General features: G+C 58.9%; 1 protein-coding gene across 3 annotated transcripts; it reads right to left on the bottom strand.

Moving 5' to 3' along the window:
• Positions 1–262: 262 nt before the first annotated feature.
• ALS2CL (ALS2 C-terminal like) lies at positions 263–25,223 on the bottom strand. Of its 3 annotated transcripts, XR_001145044.1 has the most exons (27): positions 25,182–25,223; positions 21,402–21,522; positions 20,516–20,714; positions 20,065–20,130; positions 19,461–19,626; positions 18,801–18,932; positions 18,064–18,183; positions 17,419–17,477; positions 17,217–17,283; positions 16,645–16,841; positions 15,572–15,637; positions 15,339–15,437; positions 15,076–15,237; positions 14,352–14,463; positions 13,253–13,330; positions 12,351–12,481; positions 11,103–11,276; positions 10,865–10,961; positions 10,520–10,677; positions 9,904–9,972; positions 8,881–9,054; positions 7,768–7,810; positions 6,939–7,000; positions 6,686–6,835; positions 6,032–6,128; positions 3,960–5,690; positions 263–1,386 (listed from the first exon to the last, which is right to left on the bottom strand). XR_001145044.1 is itself a non-coding variant. In XM_004676609.2 (26 exons), the coding sequence occupies exons 2-26, from the start codon at positions 21,502–21,504 to the stop codon at positions 5,610–5,612; spliced, it is 2,862 nt and encodes a 953-aa protein (XP_004676666.1). In that variant the 5' UTR covers positions 21,505–21,522; positions 25,182–25,223; the 3' UTR covers positions 1,432–5,609. The 3 variants fall into 3 exon arrangements, 2 of the variants coding, with proteins under 2 accessions (XP_004676666.1, XP_012576005.1); XM_004676609.2 differs by lacking the exon at positions 263–1,386 and having other exon boundaries at positions 1,432–5,690; XM_012720551.1 differs by lacking the exons at positions 263–1,386; positions 15,572–15,637; positions 16,645–16,841; ... (7 more) ...; positions 21,402–21,522; positions 25,182–25,223 and having other exon boundaries at positions 1,432–5,690; positions 15,343–15,355.
• Positions 25,224–25,233: the final 10 nt, after the last annotated feature.

The raw sequence follows: 25,233 nt of genomic DNA, 5'->3' as shown, positions 1-25,233 counted from the left end.
GGCCCAAGGGGCTAGGAGAGAAGGAGAGAGCTAATGTTCAAAATGTAGCGCTCAGGCCCCTCCCTAGTGGCGCAGCAGGATAAAGCACAGCACGGGAAGCTAAAGCCACTACAGCATGAGTTCAATCCCCACCCCGGAGGTGACCCACATGGCCAGCAGACCTCTTCTGACCCGCCCGCTGCTCCCCTCAGCAGTGTACTTCGTCGATCTGCCTGTTCTGCTCCCCGCTCTGTCTCTGGTGAATCCTCTCACCACACCTGCACCTCTGGCCTGTACCCCAGTTCTGTATACACAAATAAATAAATCTAGCACCCAAGCTGAATCCACCACAAGGTCTGGATGGCAGCTGCCACAGTCTAAGAGAATGGGACTATCCCATGTGCCAAAGTTCCAGCGTCTGCGAAGAGAGGAAAGAGTGGGAGCACTATTCAGCCCCTGATTCCCACCCCCATTCCACCTTCAACGTGGCCACGTAGCTTCCTCCTCCTCAGCAGCCCCTTCGGGCCTGGCAGCAGCTGCAATGGTTGGATCCTGAGTTGTCGGAGGAGCAGATGGGGTGGGGAAGACGGCGGGAGGGTGGAGTCCGTTCAGGATGTCACCGGCAGCTCAGGGTTTGCTCTGGTGCCCCAACTAGGAAGTTCTTGACACCCCTCTACTCTGGCTTCTACTGGGGCTTCCTAACACAGGCATGATTGGGCAAGTCATTGGCCACTGGCCCCTCCACCTCCAGGCCCTGTTCCCTCCCAGAAGTTCAGGGCCATCAGCCTCCACCCACAGGTTTTCCAAAAGTTGCCTTCATTGACAGATAGCCCCCATGTGAAGAACTATGGCTCAAAAGCTTTCTCAGGAGTTAAAAACAAGCATTCAAATGTTGTCACAAAAGGTGTTCTCATTGCTCTTTCCATTCAGGAAATTGCAAAGGACTGAGCGCTCTGAGACAAAAGATGCTCCCATTGTTCTAATAGCTCCGGAAATTCCAAGGTTTGAGGGAGCTGTGAGGCAGGAACTGTGGGTGTGGACCAAATGTGTATGAGAAATACACTTAGGTCATCTAAATAACCAGAGGAATAGATAGACAGACAGACAGAGCAACTAAATTGCAGTATCACACCATCCTGTGGTTTTGATTTTTAAGGTCACCACACCAGGGGAAAGGATGCAAAGGGCTGATAGCAGGGCATTTAATGCCACAATTCTTGTCTGTCCTGTGACCCAAGGCACTGTCTATGGAAGCTGGTCAGGAACCTCCTCTTCTTCATTGCCATCTGAATGACAAAGTCTGCACACCCCATCACTGAATGGCAGGAGGGCTCTGTCACTGACTTGCACAGACACCCAGGTCACTAGACCCTGGAGAGCATCGCCACAGTTTTCCAGGTCGGCAGTCTGCAGGAAAGACATATTCAATGAAACCAGGTCAAGCATGGTGGTTTTCTGTGAGGTCTGGATCACCCTCCGCTCTAGATCTCACACCACCAAGAGGAGGTCACAATGTGAACACACTGTAAAATGTTCTGGGACGGACCCCTCTCTGCTCTAGCAGACAAAAGAATAAAGCCACCAAATTACATTTGAAGTTTGTAAAGCAACTATTCAGAAATGTACTGTTGTCCAGTAACCCAGGCTTCTCAACCTCCACTAGTGACCAAGGAGCAGGAAAAGGAGAATTGAAAGGAGAACCTCACCTTTGCAGCTCCTCGGTGCAATCTTTGGAAAGGAAGAGATTAAACCCCAGCATTGCCTTGCTCCGGGCAAAGACAGCATAACTTAAAGTCAAGAGCCCCTCTGCCGTGCCCTGTGGGTCACTTCCCTGGTGGGGGGATCAAATTCGTGCTGCAGTGGCTGCGGTTAGTGCTGTGCTCTAACCCATGTCACCACCAGGGATGGCCCAATAATTATATTTTTATTGTCCAAGACTCCCCATTCCTACTTAAATAAATTAGATTCAAACTTGCGATGGTTGACACAGTTCTCAGAGTTCAAATCTGTTGGGCTGCATCCTGAGTTCAAATCCTCACGTTGACTGTCTAATAAACTCTTTGACAATCATTGAGACTTTTATTCCAGTGAATAGCGGACATGGAGATCTTTTCTATCTTGACCTGTAGTGCAGGGCCACTACACTGTATGTTCACCCCCAAATGTCACATTATCCTCCTGAGTTCTGATGAGAACATCTGACAAGGGATAAGAAGTAAAACCAGCAGGTCTAATGAGCATTCTAAGGATTTACTCTATGACCCTCAACGAGATATGTAACACATGCATGAAAATAAGTCATATTTTTTGTAAAGATAGTGGCTCAAAGCTAGATTCATAACTTTCTCAGTCAACAAAGGTTTCCCCGTGTTATCTAGCCCACCAGGGTTTCTCCATCAACAGCTCCTGCAACATTGAGGTTGTCTTGGACACTCCTCTCACCAACAGTAAATCTATTATTTATTTACATGCACTAGACTTCATTTTCCCTTTACTTCTAGGATAGATTGTCCAGCTTTTGTATAGCCTACAGGTGCTGTTTTCATTCCTCCCAAAAACCCCAAGGCAGCAAGAATAAGAGTTGATGCTCTTAAATGCTCCTTTAAATGGTCTCTAGTTTTATTTTTACCTCTTAATTGCTTGAGTCACCTGGGATTTATTTTTGTGAAGGTGTGTGAAAAAAAGCGACCTCATCCCCTTTTAAGAAACAGAACTAGAGGATGTGTGATTTGTCACCTACCCCAACCCTGAGAGGGAGGGGGCCACATGACCAGGAGTGTCTAGTGAGGAAGACTGGGCAAGGCTGGGCCAAAAGCAGCCCCTCACAGCGGCCTCACAGACCACCGGGGTGTTTATAAACTACAGTCATCTCAAGCCGGGAGGAAACAGAATCTTGGCTTCCTGGGAACCTGGGGCTCACACACAGGGGTTTGCACCACCCAGGGGTCATGGACTGGCAATAAAGATCAGAGAGCCAGAGGCCATCAGCGGGAAGAGTTTCCTGAGAGTCAGAGCCGACCAGCACAGAGAAGGAGGTGGGACAGGTGGGCTGGCTTAGAGAGTACTGTCCAGCACCTGGCGCGAAGGGGACCATGCGGGCCTTGGGGAGTCGGAGGAAGTCCCTGTATTAGCTGAAGTCGGGGCAGGAAGTGTGACCACACCAGTAAAAGTGTTAACCAATGTTTGTGTTTTCTATTGCTGCTGTAGCAAATTATCACAAATTCAGTGACTTAAGTCAGCACAAATTCTCTTTTTGTCCTGTAGGTCAGAAAATCAACATAGCTCTCATTGGGCTACAATCAAAATGCTGGTAGGGCCTAGTTCCTCTCTGGGGTGTAGGTACAGAGAGGAAATATCCCCCAATTCCTTCTGGATTCTTCTTGGACTGGTAGAGCAATCAAATTCACATCAGATTAGTGGGAAAAAAGAACAAATATAATTACATGTGTATAGGGAATCTATCAATACATGGATATAGATTCTAAAGAGAAATAGAACCAAATGAGGGTTTATCTCCTAAGCTAAGGAAGGGGATACAGGGCTTCCAGTTCAGGAAAGGGACTAGGACTTCAAGGAAAGAGGAGAACCCCACATGATGAAGAGAGGACGACTCAAGATGAAGATCAGATGCTCTATAATTAGATGTTTGCTCTGTCATATAAATAAGTTTCTCAGATAGGATTATTTCTGATAAAAATCCTCATTCTGGGTAATGCCCCAATTTTCATTCTTCTAGGTAGTTAAGGGCATGGAAGGCCTTGATGACCTGAAAAAAGCCCGCATGCCCCATGACATATTTTAGGAAGACCTGTTGTAAACATCCTAGGGAGCCCATCCTTTGGAAGGCTATAGACGCAAATCCATTTCTTTACCTTGTCCAGCTTGGAGAGGCTCTCACATTCCTGTGTTCTCCCCACCCCCAGTACCTCCATCTTCAAAGCCAGCAGCACCGACCCCTCTGGCTGACCCTCAGTACTCACACAGTACTCACACCTCTGGTCCTCTTCCATCTCCCTTTTCCACTCTTGTGATGAGATTGGACCCACCCAGACAGCCCACGATCATCTCCCCGTCTCAATTCCACAAGTGTCCACAAGTGCCGGTTCATCAGGGGCTGTGGCAAGACCCGGCAAGAGGGTGGATGGCGAGCCCTGGTCAGTCTGACCGCAGCTGGGCACTGGGGTGCGGGGTGCGGGGTGCGCTGATGCTGAAGGAGGCAGGGTAGAGTGGGGAGGGGGTCTCTGGAGTGAGGCTGCAGCTGGAAAGGATTAAAATGCTGGTTAACTACCTTAGTCCTGGTGAGCATGAGGGTTCATGGGATCCCGGTTACCTTTAGTCCATCCCCCTTGGGGACACCACAGGTTCCTGGAAAAAGCACAGCCAGACCCTTCCTTCAGGCTGCCACTTCCATGGTCCTGTCCTGTGGGAGTTCCTGCCCACATTTTCTGAGCGTCCTCATGTGCCGCCTGCCCCGAGGCTCCTCATGGGAATTCAGCCCTGGGCTCAGGTGTGAGTGGACTTTCTCGGTGCCTCCCAGCCCTTCTCTCACAGCTGGGGCCCATGCTTGGATGCTTGTTCATGGAGGCCCACCTGAAGCCCAGAGGCGTGACCTGATTTGCCAACAGTACAGGGCAAGCTTGACCTCTTAGACTGGCCCCTCCTGGGGGAGGCGGACATACAGGTCCCCCTGGCTCAAGCCCCATCTGTGTGGGGAGGAGAAACTGAGGCTCCAGAGAGATGAAGCTGCCTCAGACTCAGCTTCCATCTTCTTTGGTCCCACTTAAAATCACCATTAAAAGCTCTGAGCTCCCACTCACCACCCTACCCTGATGACGTGGAATGGAGTCCTGAACCAGAGGTCAGGGCACAAGCCGCTCCATGACCCTGCTGCCCCTCAGGCCCACAGGTCAAGTGTGTCATTCATGGGCCTCTTGGGGCTGCTGGCAGTGAGGAAGCCAAGTGAGTTTCCTCCCTCTTGTCCCTACCTCAGCTTGTCCCATCCCCACCCTTGACATCTGGGGTGTATGGACTGCAGTTCAGAGACTCTAAGTCCACCCCCTCAAGCCTGGCCAGAGGCTACCCAGCAAGCCTCAGTGGGTTGGGAACTTCCCTGCCTTATAGCTCCGAGGCAAGTCCTCAGGAAGTCCTCATGGGAAGGAGGCCCAACAAATAGATGTTTCTAGCAGCATGGAAGCTTCTGCCCAGGAGTGAAGAAACAGCGAAGGAGACTGGCAGTGACATGAGGGTTTCAGTTACAGCCCAACGGACTAAAAGTAAGATTTCTAGAAAACTCTAAAATCCAGCCCGATGGATGGAAGGTCCCACACCATGATCCAGTCCTCCATTTTACAGATGGTAACACTGAGGCCCAAGAAGGTTCAATCGCTTGGTGTGAGGCCCAGGCAAGGAGAAGCTGAGGCTCAGTCTGTGAGTGACTACAGGTCGAGGGACCCTCCAGCTCTGAAGCCCTCCCTCCCCTCACCCCAGTCAGGGCAACCCCATGAGGCTCCCCCTCATGCTCATCTCCTCCACAGCCGCCACCGAGTCCATCCTGCCCACTGCCCCTGGGGCCGGCTCGCTCCTCCAGGAAGTCCACCAGGGCCTCTCTCATTTCTGCAGACGAGACCAAGCTACCAGAGCTCCGTGAAGTCCGAGCGGCTGGGCAAGCGGTGCAGCCTCATGTCTTCCTTCTGGATGTGCTCGTAGCAGGACTAGGGAAAAGAGGCGCGCTGGGCCAGCCGGCTTGTCTGCCCCAGATGCAGGCACAGGCTCCCAGCCTCATGCCAGGGCATGCCCACCTCCCAGGCCCACCGTGGCTCCAACTCAGCCCTCAGCAAGGAAATGAAGTCCTGGGGCCCTGGGGTCCCTATGACTGGGATGCACTATGCACCCCCCCACCACCACCACGGCAGAACCCAGGGCTCTGTAAGGACCCTCCCCGTGGAGGGGGCCATCCACTTGAGCTTATTTCCATGATAGCGTCTGAGGCAAGGAAGGGGTCTGCTCCTGCACCCAGGACATTCCTGCCTGGCCCTCCTCCTCCGCCCCTCACCTCCAGGGCTGTGAGCAGGAAGTCATACAGGCCTCCTGTGTGGGTGGGGTCCATCATGTCACGGATCAGGTGGATCTCGGCTCCCAGGTGCTGGATTCTGAAAAAGAACCAGCCCGCAGTAAGAAGGGAGCCCACCGATGGCACCAAGCAGCTGGGGAAGGAACCCTGGCCTCGATGATGGACAGTGGGGGAATGGTGCCCACATACCCTGGGTGAGACCATGGGGTGAGCTCTCCTCTCTGGACCTCCACTTCCCTCATGTATAAAGAAAGCCTATGTCTAGGGCCCTCCCTGGTGGCGCAACGGGTTAAAGTGCAGCACTATGAAGCTATCACAGCCACTGCAGCATGAGGCCAATCCCCAACCTGGGAGGTGACCCCACAAGGTGCAGCAGACCTCTCCTGTCCCTCCCCCTGCTCCCCTCAGCAGTGTACTTCGTCAGTCCTCCTGTCCTGCTCCCCACTCTGTCTCTGGTGAATCCTCTCACCACCCCTGCACTCCTGGCCTGTACCCCGGTTCTGTATGCATAAATAAATAAATCTTAAAAAAAAAAAAAAAAAGGCAAGCAAGCCTGTGTCTATAAGTCCTGACGACTGGGTGGAGGGGAGGGGTCTCCGCAGCCCACCCACAGCTTGGCTGGGCCGGGCGGCGCACCGAGCACGTGACACCACGTAGATGAGCAGCGGCAGCAAGTCGTCCATGGGCAGCTTGTGCTCCTGGCCCAGCACCCGTGACACAGTGGCCTCGATTTCCCCGTAGGTCTTCTCCAGCACCTCCAGCTTCTCCCGGGGGTCCACTGTGGTCCTGACACAGGGGAGGGGCTCCAGACCGAGGCCCCTGAGCAGCCCCATGCAGGAGCCCCATAATTGTGCCTCCCGCCCTCCTGTTCCCCAGGGCATGGACTCACATGATCTTCTGCAGACACTCTGTGGCTGACAGGAAGCATTTGTCTCTGACTAGGGAGTATCTCTGTGTGGTGGACAGAGCAGGATGGAACAGGCTATGGTCCCCCCCATTCTGTCACCCCCTCCTCTCAGAGCCAGGGCTGGCCCCGAGCTACACCCTCCCCCCACTCCATCCCTGCCCTACCACTGGCTCCAGCACCATCTTGTCCAAAGACTTGAATGACCCCAGGGAAGTCACAGTTCATCCCATGCCTCAGTTTACTCAACTGCAAAGTATCACTCCAGCAGATTAAGAGGATGAAAATGGATAAGGCAGATAATACTTCTCTGGCCAGTGGTCCCTAGGACCCTCCCGATTCTGAGCACCTCTGTCAAAGGGTCTCGTACCCAAGAGTTTGTTGAAACACAAGTCCTCGGGCCACTTCCTGGGCTTCTGACTCAGCAAGCCTGAGGTAGAGCCAGAGTCTGCTTGGCTAGCCGCTGGCCTAACAGGCACTTCGAGAACCACTGGCCAGCTGCACCAGCCTCCCACCAAGCTCAGGAGGTGAAACTACAACTGTGGCAGGGAGGATGTCCACGGATGAGGAAACTGAGGCACCCATGGCCACACACAGGCAAGGGAAGGAGTCTGGCCACTGTGGTCCAGCTGCCCCTCACCCACATGGGGAATCAGAACTGCTGGGAGCCGTGAGCTCCTCCCTCACCCCTCTGCCGGCCCCTCCAGCCAGCCTTGGGGGCAGAGAGCTGATCAGCAGATGCCCGAACAAACTCGGGGCCCAATTCAGGCTCAGTGCTCCCCCATGGGGGCAGGCAACAGGCCCACCTTCTCACCTGGTTGGTTGTCAACGTGAGGTCCTTGAGAGGCCACAGGTGCCTGAAAAGAAAGGCGAAGGGAGGCTTTGTGGCCAGCAGGGGCAGGCTCTGAGGTCAGGGGAAAGTCCTGGGCCACCAGGTCCCCCAGGCGGGCAGGGTGCAGGAAGTGAGTCCCCAATGGCATCCCATGGTGCAGCGTGGGGCCCAAGGCAAGGGGGGCAGGAGCGGCTTCTCGGGGAGGCAGCCCTCATCCCACCCCCAGACAGGGGGTGATAGGGAGGGAAGGGTGAGGTGGGGCCGAGGGGTCCGCCTGACAGAGTGCTAGTGGTCAGCCAGAGGGTACAGAGGGGTGCAGAGACTGTTGGGTGGGCCTGGGCAGGCTGGTTGGCAGGCGGGTGCTGGGCGCGGGCAGCACGCGGGGGAAACTCGGGGAGACAGTGGAGCAGGGAGGCTGGAGCGGAGTAAGCCACGCCCAGGAGCCGGTGGGGGGGTCCGGGGGGGGGATTGGCAGGGTCGAGGCACCCTTGGAAACTGGTGACTGATAGGAGAGGAAACAGGGCTGGAGGCTGGGTGGAAGCTGCAGCCCCGTGAGGCAAGAGGAGAGACGGTCCACGCCCTCCCTGGGCAGGGGTCACTCATAGTATTGAGGGACCAGAGGGCTGAGGAGAACAGGGTGTTTTGGCAACTGAGGTTAGAAAGGAGGCCGGAACATGCTTCTTCAGTTTCCCTTGAGGATCTCTGGCCCCCAGCCCCCCGCCACCCCCCGCACCCCCACACTCTCAGCCCAAGCACAGCTGGCCTTGCCCCAGCGCCGGGGAGACGTGGCAGCAGATTGGCCAACCCGGCCACGCCACGTGGGTGAGCGCATAAAGTTCGGGTGACTGAGTGCTGCCTATCTGCCACAAGAAACAGATCAGCAGAGAAAGTGGGGAGTTGCTTTCCCTTGTCATGGGGTTGAGCACCTAGATCCCGTCACACCTGAAATCCAGCTCTCACAGTCCCGGGGCTGTTTGGGGGTGCGTGAGCCACCTCACCACCACCACCACCCCTTCCTGCTGAAGCGTGTGAGCTGGGTTTGTATGCTCTGCTACCCAAGAGCCCGCAGACACGGCCGGGGCGTGGGAGGCTTACTTCTGCACGTCCAGGAACTCAAGCAGCTTGGTGTCGGGGAACAGACTGAGGTTGGCGATGCCCTGGCTGTAGAGACCGTCCTCTCTCTCGTGAAGGAGCAAGTAGAGAGTGAAGAGCTCCGAGTAGAAGCTGGGCAGCACGAGAGGCAGCACCAAGCTGTGCACCTGCAGGTCCCTGGGCGAGAGCGGCCGGGACAGGTTGGGGGCAGCAGGCCGGGGCGCGCTCAAAAACCCCAGAGAGCCCCCCACCCACAGCAAGCAGTGCCCCAGCCTCCTCCTTCCCCGAGAAGGCCTTCCCCCAGCCTGTTCCTGCTCCCGTCACGGCCCACTGCCATCAGTGGCCCCCTCGGCCTCTCACTGGACTTTGAGAACCTCCGCGGCAGGCAGAGCAGGATTTTGATTGAAAACAAAAGCAGGGCCCTGCGTTGAGAGCACTGGCACTCAGCACTCGTCCCAGACAAGTCCGGTTCCAGCTCCATGGCTTCCGGAACTCCAGGGAAGTGCTCCATAATGCCTAACCCCACAGCCCACTCCTTTGGCAACACAGCCAGCGACAGAAAGGCCTCTCTGACCGGGATCTCTGCGTCCGGCATCTAAAGGCCATCTGTAAGGTTTCATCTCAGAGAACTGGACAGACAGATTTAATGGCCCTCTTAATTCTTCTTTAGGTTCAGCTGCTGCCGGGCCTCAGTCGCCTAGCTGTGTGCTCAGAGAATGAGGGTACCTAGGGGAGCAGCTCACCCTCTGTGCACCTGAGAGATGGGGATGGGTAACACATTTAGAACAAACGTGCATTTGATGAGGGGCAGTGCCCCCTCCTGGCTTGCCCAAGGAGTAGAGGTCATGGGCCTTTCAGGTCCTCCCACGGTCAATGAACAATGCTTGGTCAACAGCATGAGCCCCAGACACTTCCCTAGAAGCACCAGCCTCCCCCGAGGGAGGCCACAGGTCACGCCTGTAGACGTGAGCCTGGCTGCGCCAGCAGCGGGGAACCCACTGATCCCATGGGGGCCTGGGCGGTCACCTCGTCTCTGCGTCGTCTTCCGCCTCCGGGGCCAGGCCCTTGCGCTGCAAGGCAACCTTGAGCATACTCCTGCAAACCAGCGAGAGAGGCGCAGCGTGGAGCCCCACCCTCTTGTCGCCAAAGACCAAGGCCGGGGGACCTCACTCCCAGACTGAGGTGCATAGACAACTACCCGAACCTCAGCAGCGAGGAGGCTGAAGTATAGACATCAGCCCCTAAGTCCAGGCAACCCCAACAGAAGCACCTCAGTTCAAAAGGCCCTGTCTGTAGTGTTTATGGGGCCATGGCTCCGCGGCAAGTGGAGATGGGGTCTGAGACAGACTCAGACTCAGCTGACAGTGGGGTTAGCATTTCCGGGGCTCAGGGGTCAGCCCTGGGCCCGGGTGGGACTTGGACTCTGCCTGCAGTCAGGCCTTGGATCATCTCCCCACCCTCTAGCCCCTTCGCTCACCAGCTGCATACTGACTGACCAGCCTCTGACTCCTTCTGGATCTAGACCTGAGGTAGAAGCACCCTTTCTGCTTAGGGTGCCAGGCAGAGCAGACTCATGGAAAGGCAGAGCCCTAGCTTTTGGGGTCACTGGGTAGTGCCCGCCCGCATGTGCCACCAAACTCACCTGTAAGCCACCCACAGCTCCTGGGCATGCTGCTTCACCTCCTCCTGGGCCAGCCCCTGCAGGTGCTTGTTGGCCCCAATGCCAGCATAGGTGGCCTGGAAGGTGAGCATCAGCGTCTGGAGCAACTTCCCAAGGGGATGCAGGGAGTTGTTCAGAGCCTGGACCGGTACAGGCAACAAGAGATGCCAGCATCAAGGGCGTGCTGACAGGGCTCCCAAGGGTGCTCCCTCTGCACCGATGGGAGCACCAAGGCCCTGAGAAGGGACCCGCAGGCCTGTTCCCTCCGGTCAGCACTAGGGAACAGACCGTCAGGTCCGCGGAGGCCACCCTCCCCCAGGCCCTCACCTTCCTGAGGCACTGCTGCAGGGCCTCAGGCTCCCGGTGCTGCAGCAGCTCGTCCAGGATGTCGTCCATTCTGCCTGCACTGTCCTCAGGGTGGGTCCTGGGGCAGCACGCACATGCGTCTCACCTACCCTGGGCCCAGGTCCACGCCCAGGAAGTCTTCTCCCTGTCCCACTCTGAGCCCCCCAACATTGGCCCTCTGGCCACACACAATGCGCACGCACACACGCCGGGAGCTCACCTCTCGCAGCACAGACACTCCTGGGACTTGCGCAGCTCCCGCGGGCTGGGCACATGGAGGCCCAGCAGGGCCTCCTGCAGCTCCCCAGGGCAGCCGGCTCTCACAAAGTCCCGGAAGGGGGTGTAGACGCCCTGCCAGCGGCGTTCCACCGGGAAGGAGCCCAGACCCAGCTGCCTGCAATGGAGGCATTGGGAACCGGAAGTAGGGATGGAGAGGCGGTGGGCAGGACCCTGTCCAAGTTCTTGGGGGGCCTGGGGGTATCCAGAGTAGGGGCTAGGAAGGGTGGATGGATGGGAGACACAGAGAGGGGTGAGCTGCAGGGCTGCAGGAGGAAAAGCAGAGACAAAGAGGGAAAAGGGAACCAGCAGAAAACAGAAGAACACACAGAGCCTTGACAAAGAGGCAGGAAGAGCCAAGTGCAGAGAGAAGGGTGTTGGCCTAAGAGACACAGGTGCCCAGTGCCCAGGGTTCCCCCGCCCCGGGACCCCAGCTGCCCTCCCACCACACCTGGGTCCTTCCTGGGCTCCAGGCTTGGCTATGTTGTCCCTGCCATGACACCTTCAGGTTCTCCTAGACCTGTGCCCTACCCCACTGGGTCCTGCCCCTAGGGCTTGCCACTGTCCGTGCCTGCTGCTGGGGAGAAGCAGGCAGGAACAAGGGGCAGTCAACGCCCCTTGCTGGGGGCATGCTGGATAAGAACACCACCCACAGATTCCCTCCTCAGTAAGACCCAAGACTTCCTCAACACACATAGCAAGAGTCTTCCGAGCCATAGATTTCTAAGAGCTTTGTCCCCATGGGGTAGAAGTCTATCACCACCATTCTCAAGTACCCCCTGACAATGACAGCGATTCCACACAGTTTCCTTCTTTCCTTGGTGGTCAGGAAACTCCGAGCCAGGCCTCCGTGGTAACCACGGCCTCCCTTTCTTTTCCTAAGCTCAAGCCACATTTGCATTTTCTATTTTACTATTGTCTGTTCAGTTTGTTTTGCAAACTGCATTGCATACTTCCTAGAAAAAAAGCATGGAATATATTTCTCCTGCTTTAATGAGTGTAGAATTATTGCCACATGACCTTGGTTATAAGAATCTCTGACTTGAGGGTTTCATGCCCTGCGCTCTCTGAGTTCTCCAAACAGTAGGAGAGGTCCAGAAAAACCCCTCTGATGAGGCCTGAGTCTGGGGTTGGAACACAGGCGCACCCCCAGCCTGTCTTGGGCATCAGGGTCAGAAGGTCAGGTCCTCACCTCTTCCGGGTGCTGCTTGGATCCGGTGGGACAGCAGCCGTGTCCAGCACGCCCTGGGTGTGCAGTCCTCTCCCTGACCCACTGCCAAAAGAGCCCTCCAGGGTAAAGCCATTGGGGAAGGTGACCTTGCCCTGGAAGGCAGAAGGGAGACGGGGAAGTCTGTCCACGGCCTGCCCCGTCGCCCTTCCAGCTAATCACGACAGGCCCGTGCCTGTGCGGTCAGAGACCAGAGACTGACGGCTGCCCTTCACACCGACCACTACATCTGCCCACCCCCCCGGGCTCATCATCCATGCCTACAGGAAACCCCGACCAACAGTGATGCTGGCCATGCAGGGCTCATCTCTGACGCAGAAGGTGGGGAGAGAGAAGGGACTCACAGGTCAGAGAGGGGCAGGGGGTGGGTTAAGTCCAGAGGTAGGCAGAGGCCTGGGGAGGGGCAATTTCCCGTCACATGGGGTTGTTCCACACTCTTGGTCTCCAGTAGATGCCATGGTGCCCCCCAGTGATTACAAAACCAAAAGAGCCCCCACGTCTCCAAAGTCCCCAGCGGGACACAGCTGCCTTCTTCCGGGTCAGCTCCGACAGGAGTACACTGAAGGGTAGTGACACGGTGCACCTGCTGCAGGCATTGGGGGTACTGACAGAATGGGGTTCCCAACTGGGGGCCTGGAAGGGGTCACCCCAGCACTCTCTGCACTCAAAGCAGCAGCCTGTCCCACTTGACTCTCCAGGGGAGGGCTGCTGTGCCCACCCACAGGCGGTGGTGAGGGTGGGAGAGGCCCGCCCCTCCCTTTCCCGTACACTGCCCACACCCTTAGCTCTGGGTCCAAGGTGGGGACAGGGATAAGAGACTAGCCCAGGCCTCAACGGGGCGTGCGCGGGGACCCGGGGGCCCTTACCTTCCCCACAAGGGTCAGGTCCCTGGTGAAGCTGCCTTCATACAAGGAGTCGTCTTCAGAGAGCAGGATCCCTGAGCCCTAGCGAAGGAAGCCAGGAGAAAAGGAGTGGAGGGTGAAGGAGCGCCCGGAGACTAGCATGGGGAGGAGATGTCGGAAAGGGGGCGTGGGCACCGGCCCGGCAGAAGGGTCCTGGACCCTGCCGCGCCTCCCGGGACTGTGCCAGGTGCGTTGCCAGTCGTTGGCAGCCTGGGAGCCAGCTCTTCCTCTCGGCATCCCCTCTCAGGAACCATCCCCGGGAGCTTTGTTTTCCCTTCTCTGGCTTAGAAGTGCCGTCCCTAGAGACAGGACCGTGGAGCTAATTAGGCTCCCTTGCCAGGAAGCTCGGAGGCAAATGGGACACAATTTGTGCTCTGAATCTATTGTTTGTGCCCATTCTTGCCTTCTCTGCCACCTTCAATTCTTTCCTGAGCAAAGAAGAGCATAAACAAACAAGCAAGACACAAAAGCCCCAGGGCCCCACCGTGCACCCGGCTCCTGGCAGGGTGTCGGGGAGGTGGGGGGCAGGTGCTGGTGGGCCCCAGCTCCGAGGGCTGGGTCTCGCTCAGCCACAGTGTGACCCTGGCAAGTGGCTGAGCAATCTGAGTCTCGTGTCTGCCACTTCCATGCTCGGGACAGTAGCCTCACCCGCAGGTCTACTGGGAGGCTCCCATGAGATGGTGATGGGCAAGGGAGCCCAGTGAAAGGCATCGAGTTTGGGGTCTGTGTCACTTGCTGAGGTCACTGGCATCATCATTACCACGCTTTTGATCCTCGATGCTTCATCAGGTCTTTACAATAAGTAGTAACTGGAGTTATCAAAGGGGAAACTGAACTGGGGAGAACAGGGACTTGGCCAAGGCCAGGGTAGGTGAGTGACTAAAGTAGATTCCTGCCCAGGTTCTGGCCCCCTCCAGCATTTCGGAACCCAGCTCTGTGCCCCCACACACCCCTGGGAGGCCTCAGCTGAACTTTGGGGCCGCTAAAGTGGGATGGACTCCAGAACTTCAGCCCCAGTACAAGGAAGGGGCAGCTCGGGATACACACAGGTCACTCCACTCACCATCATTTTGTCAGCCTGGAAGTTCCCCTGGTAGCAAACACCGGCCTGGGTGACCATGACCCCCGGGCCATGGCGCTGATCAGCCTGCCACATGCCAATGTAGCGCTCGCCCCTGGGGGAGGAGGGGCCGGGGTTGGGTCAGAGCAGTTCCTGTGCACCTCTGTGTGTGCTGCTGTTGTGGGCTGGGGGGCAGGGGGGCCAGATAAGGAGCAATGACATTGCCTGAATCCACTCAACTCAGGCCCAGGACATTCAGCAGGCTCCCCAGGGAAGCACAGAGGGAGGTGCTATCAATACACATGCAAAGCCAGGGAGGTAGGAGTGGACAACAGATATGTGGGGATGTTCAGGGGTCTGGAAGGTTGGAGGGGTGCCCAGGAGGCATGGGGAGTGGGAGGAGTCGGAGGTTTTGACTGTCAGGTGAAGGACCAGGCATGTGCTCACGGCCCAGCATCTGGAAGCTGTCATCGTCAGAGAGGACAAGGCTGGGGTCATAAACTTCTCTCCAGTAGCTCAGGGGAGGCGTGGGGTGGGGGGGCGAGGGAGGCCAGGGCTCCCTCGGGCGAGCTCAGCAACACCCCAGGGAGTGGCGAGCAAGCGAGGGACTTCAGAGACTCGGAGGAACAAAAAGAATGGCCCCACTGACTCCAAGGAGCACTGGTCGGTAAGGGCCCTCTCCGGCGCCTCCCCCATCCCGCCCAGGGAGCAACTGCAGACCACTCACCTGTCACTGTCCTCCTCAATGCCGTAGCCACTTCTCTGGCCCCTCTCCCAGTGGCCTGTGTACTTGCAGGGCTGAGGGCTTTGAGGGGCACTCTCGAGGACCCCAAATCCATGTCTCAGACCCTCCTGGAAATAGCCCTTGTACACCTCATCAGTGCTGTACCTGGAGAGGGTCACCAATGACTGGCCCTGCTTCACAGAGCTCAATCCAGGGGCCAGGCCTGTCCCAGGAGCCCACCCCGCCCCAGGCCAAGGGTCACTTACTCACAGATGCCATAGCCACACATGCTGCCTTCCCTCCAGTGGCACTTGTAACAGTCGTACTTGTCCTCAGAGGCCTGGGGCACCAGGCGGATGCCAAAGCTGGAGGAGGAAGTCAGCACCGGCCCTGACCACCACACTCCCCGTAGGCCACCCAACACAGTCCCGCCTCCAGCGAGCCTCCTAGGGGCAGCCCCTCCCCCGCCGCACACCCTCCAGCACCTGCCCGGCCTCACCCGTGCTCCCGGCCTCGGCAGAACTCTCCCACGTGTTCCTGCCCATCTGGCCACTTCAGGGTTCCCCTGGAACACAGTCAAGCTCATGGGCATCAGTCCCACCAGACCCAGCTCTCAACCCACAAGATCTCAGAAGCCGGGGTTCCCCTTGCACCGGACTCTGGCCCCACCCAGGCATCACCTCTGAGCTCTAAGACCGCCAAAGGCTCTCGGCCCTCCCCATTCCTGGCACCCCTGCCCTAGCAGTCTCACAGCTACACCCCATAGGCAGAACCCTGGAGCCACCCAAGTTCCCTTTTTCCCTTGATGAACAGGAAGCTCAGAGCTAATCTTTAAGCTTAGGCCAAATTCCAGTCAGCTTCTACCATCTTTCCCCCTTCTGACAAAATATTGTGTTTTCTGTCTTTTTGTTGATAAGCTTCTTCAAGCCCATTCTGGAAGGAGGCAAAAATGAACGGATCTGCTTGACCGTACTACCTTGGAAGTCCCTTTTGCTTTCTGTGCCTGTCTGCCTAGCTGTACCATAGGGTGAAATCTCATGTTCTTGAAAAGCATACCTTCCTACCTTTAAAAGCATACCTGCTGAGGCCAGGCTCACCCTATAAGGTGGCCCAAGGCCTTGGGAAAATCGTGCTAGGCGCTCTCAGTTTTTGCACCTCTAAATCTAGCGATAACAGCCTCCACCCCCGAGCATCCTTGTAAGGATTGTGAAGACAGAATGTCTGCAAACCATTCCCACCACTGCTGGTAACGCTATGTAGGTATGAGGGTTATTCTTCCACCCTCCTGACAGCACAGAAGGAGCGAACTGCTGGCCCTGAGGCTGGCCACCTGATGCCTGCCCCACGCCGACTAGTGTCACCAGCATCAAGGCCACTTGGCACACACCTGCTATGAGCCAGCTCCTGTCCAAGAGAACTTAAAAGAGACTCTGGGGGACAAATTGACCAACTGGCCACAGGAAGTACATTCTGTGGTTGTGCCCTGAGGTAACCAGCTCCACATGGGTCTTGTCTGCCCCTCAGCCTCCCACGGGGAGTCTTGGAGTCCTGCTCAGCCCAGCGGTCACTCACTTGCCATGGGGCCTGCCCCGGTACCACTCGCCCTCGTAGGTGGCCTGGCACAGGCGGCCCTCTGCACGGAAGGTGTATGCTACGTAGCGGCAGGGGGGGGGATCGGGGGGGTCCAGGACAGCCCCCAGCACTGGGAAGTCCTTCTTCCCACGCAGGGCCTGACACACTGCCTGGGTCACCTTCCACTGCCAGACCGCCTGTGGGGACAAGACAAACGGTCACTGCTGCTGGAGGCACCCCTTGAGGAAGCCTTCTGGGGCAACTCCAGGCAACACCTCTCTGGTGTTCACCCCCAGAAGATCCAACAACTCCAGCTGCTCCCTAGGGCCCCTCCAGACCTGAGGTCCTTGTCTGCAGCCTCAGGGCCTGCTCAGAGGGGCCGGGACAAGACCCGGGTCCTGGCTTCACTGAGGGCAATACCCCACCCCTTGCAGCCTTCTGATGCCTTGGCCCCAGGCTGACACCATCTCGAGGCCTGACACCCCCTGGAGCCCCCCAGGCTTGCAGTCTGTGTCTTCCCCTCCCCTCCTGTCTGTCACCTTTCCTCACACCTAACCCTCACCCACACTCACCCGGCCCTGGGGATCCTTGGCACAAAAGGAGAACTCTTCCTCAGGTGTCAGGAGGTGGAAGGTGTACCTGGACAGAGATGATGAGTAGGCCCCAGCTCTGTGCAGGAGGGGGGCGGGCGGGGCAAGGCGAGCCCCAGGCTCGGGCAGGTTTCATGGGGGTGGGGAGCGGAAAGCCAGGCTGTCAGTGGAGGGGGTCACTCACCCATCCTGCCCAGGATCCACCCACACCAGCTTCAGGTCAAAGGTGTGGACACTGTGGCCCTGCAAGAAGACAGGGCACAGGTGTCATCCGGAGATCCCCCCAGAGGCTCCCCTACTCCTCTGGCCAGTCTGAGCCCCAAGCGCCTGTCAGCAGGCACCCTGGGGCCCCCAGGCTGCTTGATCTGGCGTGCCTGGCACTGGGTTCCTCACACTCCGCCTCACACCCCACCTCAAGGGCAGCTGCCCCATCTCCATACCCACCCCGGTCTGGCAGGAGCCTGGGTCAGCCTTCCCCCACCCACACAGACACCCTGCTGCACCAAGGCCACTGGAAACGCAGCCTGGCCCCTGAAGCTCATGCCGGACACCCCTCTAAGGCTCCTCCTGCCGGAAGCACAGCCTCACCGCTGACCCTCTCCTCACAGTGCTACGGCCCCTCCACACCCGCTCCTCCTCGAGCTCACTGCACGCTGCCGCGGTCTGAACCTTTGCTGCCCTGAATGCCATGCCTGCTCGGAGAGCCATCCCTTCCTCTGGAAGATTCTGCGCAGTGCCCATCTTGCTGTCTCTTGCTCACTCTTTTTTCAACCACACCCACCACCTCTGTGAGCCCAAGACCTCTCCGGTCAGAGCCCCCCGCCCCCACCTGCAGCAGGACAAGGGCGTCATTAAAGAGCAGCACACGCTCGGCCCGCAGCGGGGAGACCGTCAGGGGCAGCTCCTGGCTGTCTTGCAGGAGTCGGCGAGCAGGGGTGTAGAGCGCATCCTGGGGAGGTGAAGAGGGAGCACTGAGGCCCAGCCGCCCTGCCTTTCCTGGGGTCCCGCCCCTCACACCCTGAGCCTCTGTGGAGGCCAGCTCTGGGAAGCGGAGCGCCCCTGTGCCCGCCCGGGGCAGCGATGGGCACAGCCGAGGGCCTGGAGAGCCGAGCCCGCCACTCCCAGCAGGGCGGCACAACTTCTCCTGAAGCTTCATTTTGTCCTCCCCGCTCCGCCGGCCAAGTCCCCATCAACCCTCACCAGAATTCTCCAACTCTCACATCCTTGGCAGTTCTTGGCCCTGTCCCCTGTTCCAGTTACTTGCTGGGCCCCAGTAGATCATTGTTCCCCACTAACCCAGGCCTGTCATGCCCTCCCGGGACACAGGGACTGCCCCCCCCCCCCCGCAGGGGAAGTAGCTGCCCTGATGGGCACTGCCATGGGGTATGATCGTCAGGTGACACCGCAGTTCTACTGACTGCTTGTCCCTAGAGCCAGCAAACGGGCAGGGCTGGCTAGACAGGACCCAGGGAGGGGCTGAGGTACAGAGAGCAGAGCCGCACACGCCGCTCACTAGGTGGCTGCCTACCAGGGACTCCTCTGACCACCCTCCGGCCCCACACTCACCCTCTGCCGGCTGCTCAGCATGGGCCATAGCGCCTGTGTGGCCACAGCCTGCTCCAGCGCCTGCCCCACGAAGGACTGTAGGTCCCCAAAGATGGTGGCCGCATGCACCACCAGCTCCCGGGCGGGGTGACACTGAGGGGGGACAGAGCCATGGGGGCAGGGGTTTGTCAAGGCCTCCCCCAACCTGTGCCGGCCGCCCAGGCCTGGCCTGGCCCCTGCAGGAACAAGGTCTGGTCTAAGCCAACGTTGCTCCTTTTCTGCCTGCGAGCTCCTCCTCTGGGGAGAGGTGACATGAAGCGTTTCCGGGGGGCCACAACACTCAGTGGCTCCCCAAATGGGGCTCAGTGACATGGGTCCTCACACCCACACATGATTCTGCCTGCCCTGTGGGTCTCTGCTGGTTCCACCAGGTGGAGCCAGCTGTCTCAGAACCCACTCCCCAGGGCAAGGACCAGTTCTTTAGGACACCCCAAAACAGGCCCATGTGCCCTCAGACTGTCCACAAGCCATGGCTGGGTCCTTCCCAAACCCAGATTCCTGACCAAGGCGGGTCCCCTGAGCCTGGGTCCCAGTCTCCCCTCCCTCAACTCCCCACAGGCAACGGGCCTGGTGGGCAGTGCCAGCAGCCCCTCCCCCACACACCCCTCACCTGCTACCTACCTCCCTGATGGTGTCCCCCAGACTCAGCAGCAGGAGCACATACTGCTGCACGTGGTGGGTGAGGGGCTGGCGGAGCGCCTGCACCAGCGTGGCGCCCACTGGGCCCTCCGTGCTCGCGCCCGACAGGAGCTGCCGCAGTGCCTTCCGCTGGCCCCGCCAGTACTGGCTGAGAGGAGGGAAGGCCACAGGCCATCTCACTCTCCCTTCTTCCACTCCACACCTTCAAGCGCCCTGATCCCAGACCAGCCCCAGCCCCAGCCCCTCTCCCATCACTCAGACACAGAGCCTGGGCAGCTCTGCCCGAAGTTGAGTAGCAGTATCTCGGAATTTGAGGGGACCCCAGACTATAACCACCCACCCACCCACCCGGTGCAGGAGGGGCCTCCTTCCCTGCTGCCGGCCACCCCCGCCTGTGGCTCCCTGGACTCTGCCCACGGCCTCGGAGGGCTTCCCCCTCTCTCCTCCAGTGTGGCTCAGTGTGGAGCTGTCAGGGCCAGGAGGCCTCAGGAGGGGTCACACTGTGCTGCTCAGGACTCCCCCAACCCTTCCTCTCCCACACCCCATCTTCTCAGACTCTCAGAGGCCGCTGCAAGCCCACGCTCACCTCCTCCTCTTTGCTGCCTTCTGAAACGCCTGTGCCACCACGCAGCTCGTATAGGCCTCGAGGTACCTGCAGGCAGCACCAGAACACCTCAGGCCGGCCCCCAGCACCTGACCCAAGCCCCTGCCCTCGCCACAGCTGCTCCTCTGGAATGTTCAAATCCCACCCATTGGGTGGCTACAGCCCCGAGGGCCCAGCCAGTGTTCTGGCTGGAGGCACTGGTGACCGCTGGTCCTGATTAACCTGAGCAGACAATTTAGCTCACCAAGTCTCTTTTCCTGGGAAGCCCGGGGCTCAGGGTGGCTAAGTCCACCACAGGCTGGTGCCCGCGCCCACTGAGGCTGAGCCCAGGTGAGTCCCACCCCCGGCTGAACCCAGGCCCTGAACCAGGTGGGCCCTAGTGCCCAGTGGCACCACGCCCAGGCCAAGCCCCGGGCGCGACGGGCTGGCTTACTCCACGTGGACCTGCAGGACGTGGTCAGCCTGGCGCAGCAGCAGCAGGGATTCCAGAGCCACGGCGCCCGGGCGGCGCAGCCTCTCCCGCAGCGAGTGCAGGCTCTCCTCGGTCTCCTCCCAGAGCTGCTGGGAGCTCCGGTGCAGCTGCTGCAAGAGCCGCAGGCACTCTCTGCCCTGGGCGTCCGTGGGCTCTGCGGCTGGGGCAGAGAGGACGAGGTCAGTCCGCGCCAGCTCCCAGGGGACACACAGGGCCCCAGGGGGTCACTGATGGCCAGCAGCTCCCCACAACCTGGATTGTCGCCAGCCCCACTCACTGGGGCCCTGGGGACAGGACAGGAAGCTGACAGGCCCCTTGAGCTGAGCAGGGGCCAGGGCAGCGGGCAGTGCCGTGGAGAGCAAGCAGCGGCACAAGTCCGTCCACCTCCTTACTGAACAGGGATGGGCGGCCTGGGAGCACCCAAGTCCCTGAGCCTCTGAGCCTCCTCAGGTCTTCAAGGGAGAGCCCACAGCTTCCTGTAACTACACTGACATTCAGAGGCACAAACAGCCCTGAGAGCAGGCACCTGCCACGCCCCTGGGGCTCGGCCATAAGCTCGGCATCCTCTCTCCCAGTTAGCTGAGCCTGGCTGAGAATCAGGCCAGGGAGGCAGGGAGGGAGGCACTTCATCCCTATGCACAGCCTGCCAGGGCAGGGGCCACAGAGGGGGCGCAGCCAGCAGCAGGGGGGGGCCAGCCCCTCAGGGGCTGAAGCCCGTGTCCCCACTCTCCTCTGAGGCTGAGAGAATGCGGCTGAGGGGCCAGCAAGCGGGACTCCTGTCCCTGGGGGGTCCCGCGCCCCCGCCCCCACCCACCCCCACTCCCTGGAGCCCAGAGAGCAGGCTCACCAGCGGCAAGCAGGGGCTGGAGGACAAGGCTGTTGATGCGGGCGAGGGTGGCCGAGGAGACCTCCTCCAGTCGCAGCAGGGCTGCCTCCTCCGGGCTGCACATGGCCAGCGTGCTCTCGGCCTTGAACAGGCACAAATGAGAGCCGGACAGCACACGTGGCCGCAGGGCCCACGCCCATTCCCTCGGGCTGTGTGCCAGAAGCAAGGCTCAGGACCATCCACGTCAGAATTCAGCAATGAGCCCGAGTCATCTGGACTGGCCACGGGCCCTGCCCAGCTTTCCACCTGTGCCCCGCTGAGAGCTCAGGAATACTCAGGGAAACATCTCTCTTTGCCCAGAGGCAGATGCTCCTTAAGCCCAGTCCTGGGTTGCTCACTTCCCTGCTGCAACCCCTAACCTGGCTCCCAAGGGCCCAGAGTAACGTCTAGTGGACCTCTGGCCTTGCCCCTCTCCACCGAGTCTCTAGAAACAAGAGCACGCTGTCCAGTCTTGTGCTCAGCGTCAAGGCTCGGGACACTGTGCCCAGCAGGGCTGTGTAAGGAAGGAGTGGTCCCCTGGAGTCAGGAAGGATGGGCGGGAAAAGAGCCAGAGAAGGCCAGGCAAGCAGGTGGGGGAAGCATGAGAGCAAGGCCCAGGCTCCAAGAATGGCCCATCAAGAGATCCTGATAGCCAGCAGAGGAGCCATGGAGGCCCTCAGAGCAAGGGAGTGGTGGAGTCCAAAGTCAGACTGGGGGGGACTTGCTGACATGTGCAGAAGAGAGAACCGAGCAGCAAGTGGGTGAGGTCAGTGTGGGTGGGCACCCCAACCCAGCTGTCCCTGCTAGATGGGTTCAACTCAAGACATGGGGCAGTGATTGTGGGCAGGTGGGTTAGAGCCTTTGACTTCCTGCTATGGAGGGAGGGACTCCAGCAGGCAGGCAGGGCCCCCCAGCGCAGGGCCTCCCAGCAGGCAGGGATCACCTGGGGATATGGCTTCGGACTTAGAGGCAACTCCACTGGCACCATCAGGCTACAGTTTCTATTTAGACACAGCCCTCCCCAACAAGCCGGGTGCCCTCACCCCTCAAACAAGGTCTGCCAGATGTCCTGACCAGACATCTCATCTTTTAGTCCAAGATCTTCAAACTCTGCCTCTCCTGGCTGAGCCTACTGAAGCTCAAGTTAGCTGACCTGGGTGGGGCAGGAGACTCAACCCAGACAGTGATGGGCAAGCAAGGCATGCAGGCCCAGAGGGTAAATAGGAAGGGGTCTCAGCCTTGCCCCCTCCAGAGGGGTCCTCACAGGCCCCTGGGAGAGCCCCTGACCGCCAGGGAACCAACTGACTCTGAGGCAGAGTGGGGCGGGCGCCTCAGAACTCCGGCCAAGGGCCGGGCTCAGGCATTCCTGCCCCACCTTTCCTGCTGCTGCTGCTTCAGGAGGGTGAGGCTTTTCAAGGGAGAGGCAGGAAGGGGAGCTGCTAGAGGCCCCCTTCTTCTGCAGGCCTCTGTGCCAGCCCCAGTCCCCACTTCCATGCCAGCAGTCAGCTCCTGGTCAGCTCAGCAAGGGGCCAGGGGTACAGCGAGCCTGGCCTGGGCCCACCTAACCTCTCAGTCCACTGGCAAAAACTGGTGGGCTGGAAAGGCCCTTTGTGTGTATCTATGTTGGGGGGGTGGGGGAGTGGCACCCTCAGCTGGCAGTCAGTTGGGGGTCTTAACTGAGAGAGGCGACTCTGACTAAAGGTAAAGGGTGTGGCCAGAATGTGAGGTATGTACTAGGTACCGGATCAGGGTGAGCCAGGAGAAAACCTGTGGTAAATAACTTGCTGCTGGTGATTCACGAATGCCAGCACCCCCACACTCACATGAAGGCCAGGTAGCATACCTGCAACCAATGCTACCACCGGGCAAAGAGATCTCTGCCCCCCTCACCTCAGGCCTCCTCCTGCTCACCCCCACAGGGCTGCCAGCTGCTTCCCTACTCCAGACCCACGGCCCAAGCCTCAGCTGCCCTCATAGGTTTCCTCTGACCCTACCAGGCTGTTCAGCCTGGCCGTGATCCAAGTTATCCACAGTCCAGCCCCTCTTTGGGCCTAACGCACCTCTCTATGCAAATGGGGGCATCAACAACACCAGAGCTTCGAACTAGTATAGTTCCCCCCTAGAAAGGATAAGTAGGTGTTCTAGCTATGGAGACCCAGTCGTCTAGAGTCAGCCTAGGCTCCTCGGGATGAATCTTAGAGTCCCCAATCGGAATTTTTTCTGGCTGTGGTACCCCAAAGGGATCTCTAACTCTACCTAGGAGACAGTCACACTCCTTGGCTTAAGGCCAGAAGTCAAGCATAGCTGGTAAGGCAGTGTGTGAGGGGAAGATGCAGTTGAGGCTGGGGGTCTAGTCTGGTGGCCCCAAGGGGCTCTGCTCCCTGGTTAGGGAGGTTTGAGCTTCATTCTAGAAATGATAAGGAGAGAGAGTGAAGGCAGAACAGGCTGAGTATGTACGGGGGTAAAGGGGAGGAAGAAGTATGGAACCTTAACAGGAGCACCTCAGGTGGAGAACTCCCCACTCAAATCCCAGTCCCACCCCCAGCCCACAGGGCTCCTTACGTCCACCTAGTGGGAGGGCGCACACACTATACATATGGAGAAACGGGTCGAGAAGGACACGAAGGTCCAGAGACACATCTGTAGAGCATGTAGAAGCACAGACCTAGGCCGCTGGCTCCCAGCCCCACCAGGCTCACCTGAGCTCACCTAAGGGCACACAGCAAGTTCCCGGCAAGGTCCAGCCTCCTACCTCCCCAGGCCTCCTGAAAGCTTACCAAGGGGTGGGGTGAGAACAGACCCGGCCAGTCCTAGCGTGCCCAGGTGAGTCAGCTCCCTGTCCCCGTGGCAATCTCATGAGCAGCCAGACCTGCTTTCTCCCTGCATTCCTAGCTCTGTCCACACTGGGTCCCTCCTGGACAGGGTCACCGAGGACTCCGCTGCCCTCTCCAAGGGCTGGCCCCTCAGGCCCCTGAGCCACACCCTGTCATGGCACCCATTCTGGTATTTATTTCCTGGTCTGAAAAGGCAAGGAAGTTCTGTTTGCTGTGGAAGGTTTTTCCTGGACTGCCCTGGAAATTCACCAGCAAATCCATCAGGAGCCCCACCAGCAGCCCAGTGGTAGACAGCGAGAAGGCTGCCCCAAAGACGGGGCGCTGAACTGTCACAACTGACCAGTCTTTGCCCTGGCTTCTAGTCTTAATTTCCTCCCTCTGCCGGGCTAAGTCTCCAAATTTCTTGTCCTGGAGAGCCGGCCCTCCCCCCCACCCCCCACTTTGGAGATTCCCTCCCTCTCGCTACCCAGGCACACAGTCACTAGAGTTTCCCAAACATGGGATCCTGTCTCAGCCACCAGGCATCTGTCGATTCCCACCTCACTGCAGGCTACACCAGGTTTCCTCTCCACCTGCCAGTGTCTCAGGCTGGGTGAGACCCTGCGTCTCTCGCACCTTGGCCCAGGTCAAGTTGAGCACGGGGCTTGTGTCATGTAAGGCCCTGGGGGCAAGTGGGCTGTCTATGCGCCGCTCCTAAACCGGATCCCCATGACTGTGGGGCAGGGAGGACGAAGCTGAGCTCGGCTGGGACAGAGGGAGCCTTCGGACAGGCTCAGAACGCCGGGGCGCGAGCGACGCAGGAGACTTAAAGTCGTGAAGGGACGGCGACGTAGCAGCCCCCGGGACGCGGAGGTGAAAGTCCCACCTGGGGCGCGGAGAGCGGGAGCGGAGAAGCCGGCCGCGCGTGCGACACCCACCCCACCCTTACCTGTGCGGTGCAGGTGCCCGGCGCCGGGAAAGCAGCCGCGGCGGCTCGCGCG

This window comes from Condylura cristata, unplaced genomic scaffold (genome assembly GCF_000260355.1).
Source record: "Condylura cristata isolate star-nosed mole 26May11 unplaced genomic scaffold, ConCri1.0 scaffold00004, whole genome shotgun sequence".
Classification (NCBI taxonomy): Eukaryota; Metazoa; Chordata; class Mammalia; order Eulipotyphla; family Talpidae; genus Condylura; species Condylura cristata.
Note: the sequence above shows the minus strand (reverse complement) of the source record. Positions and strands in the feature narration are given on the sequence as shown.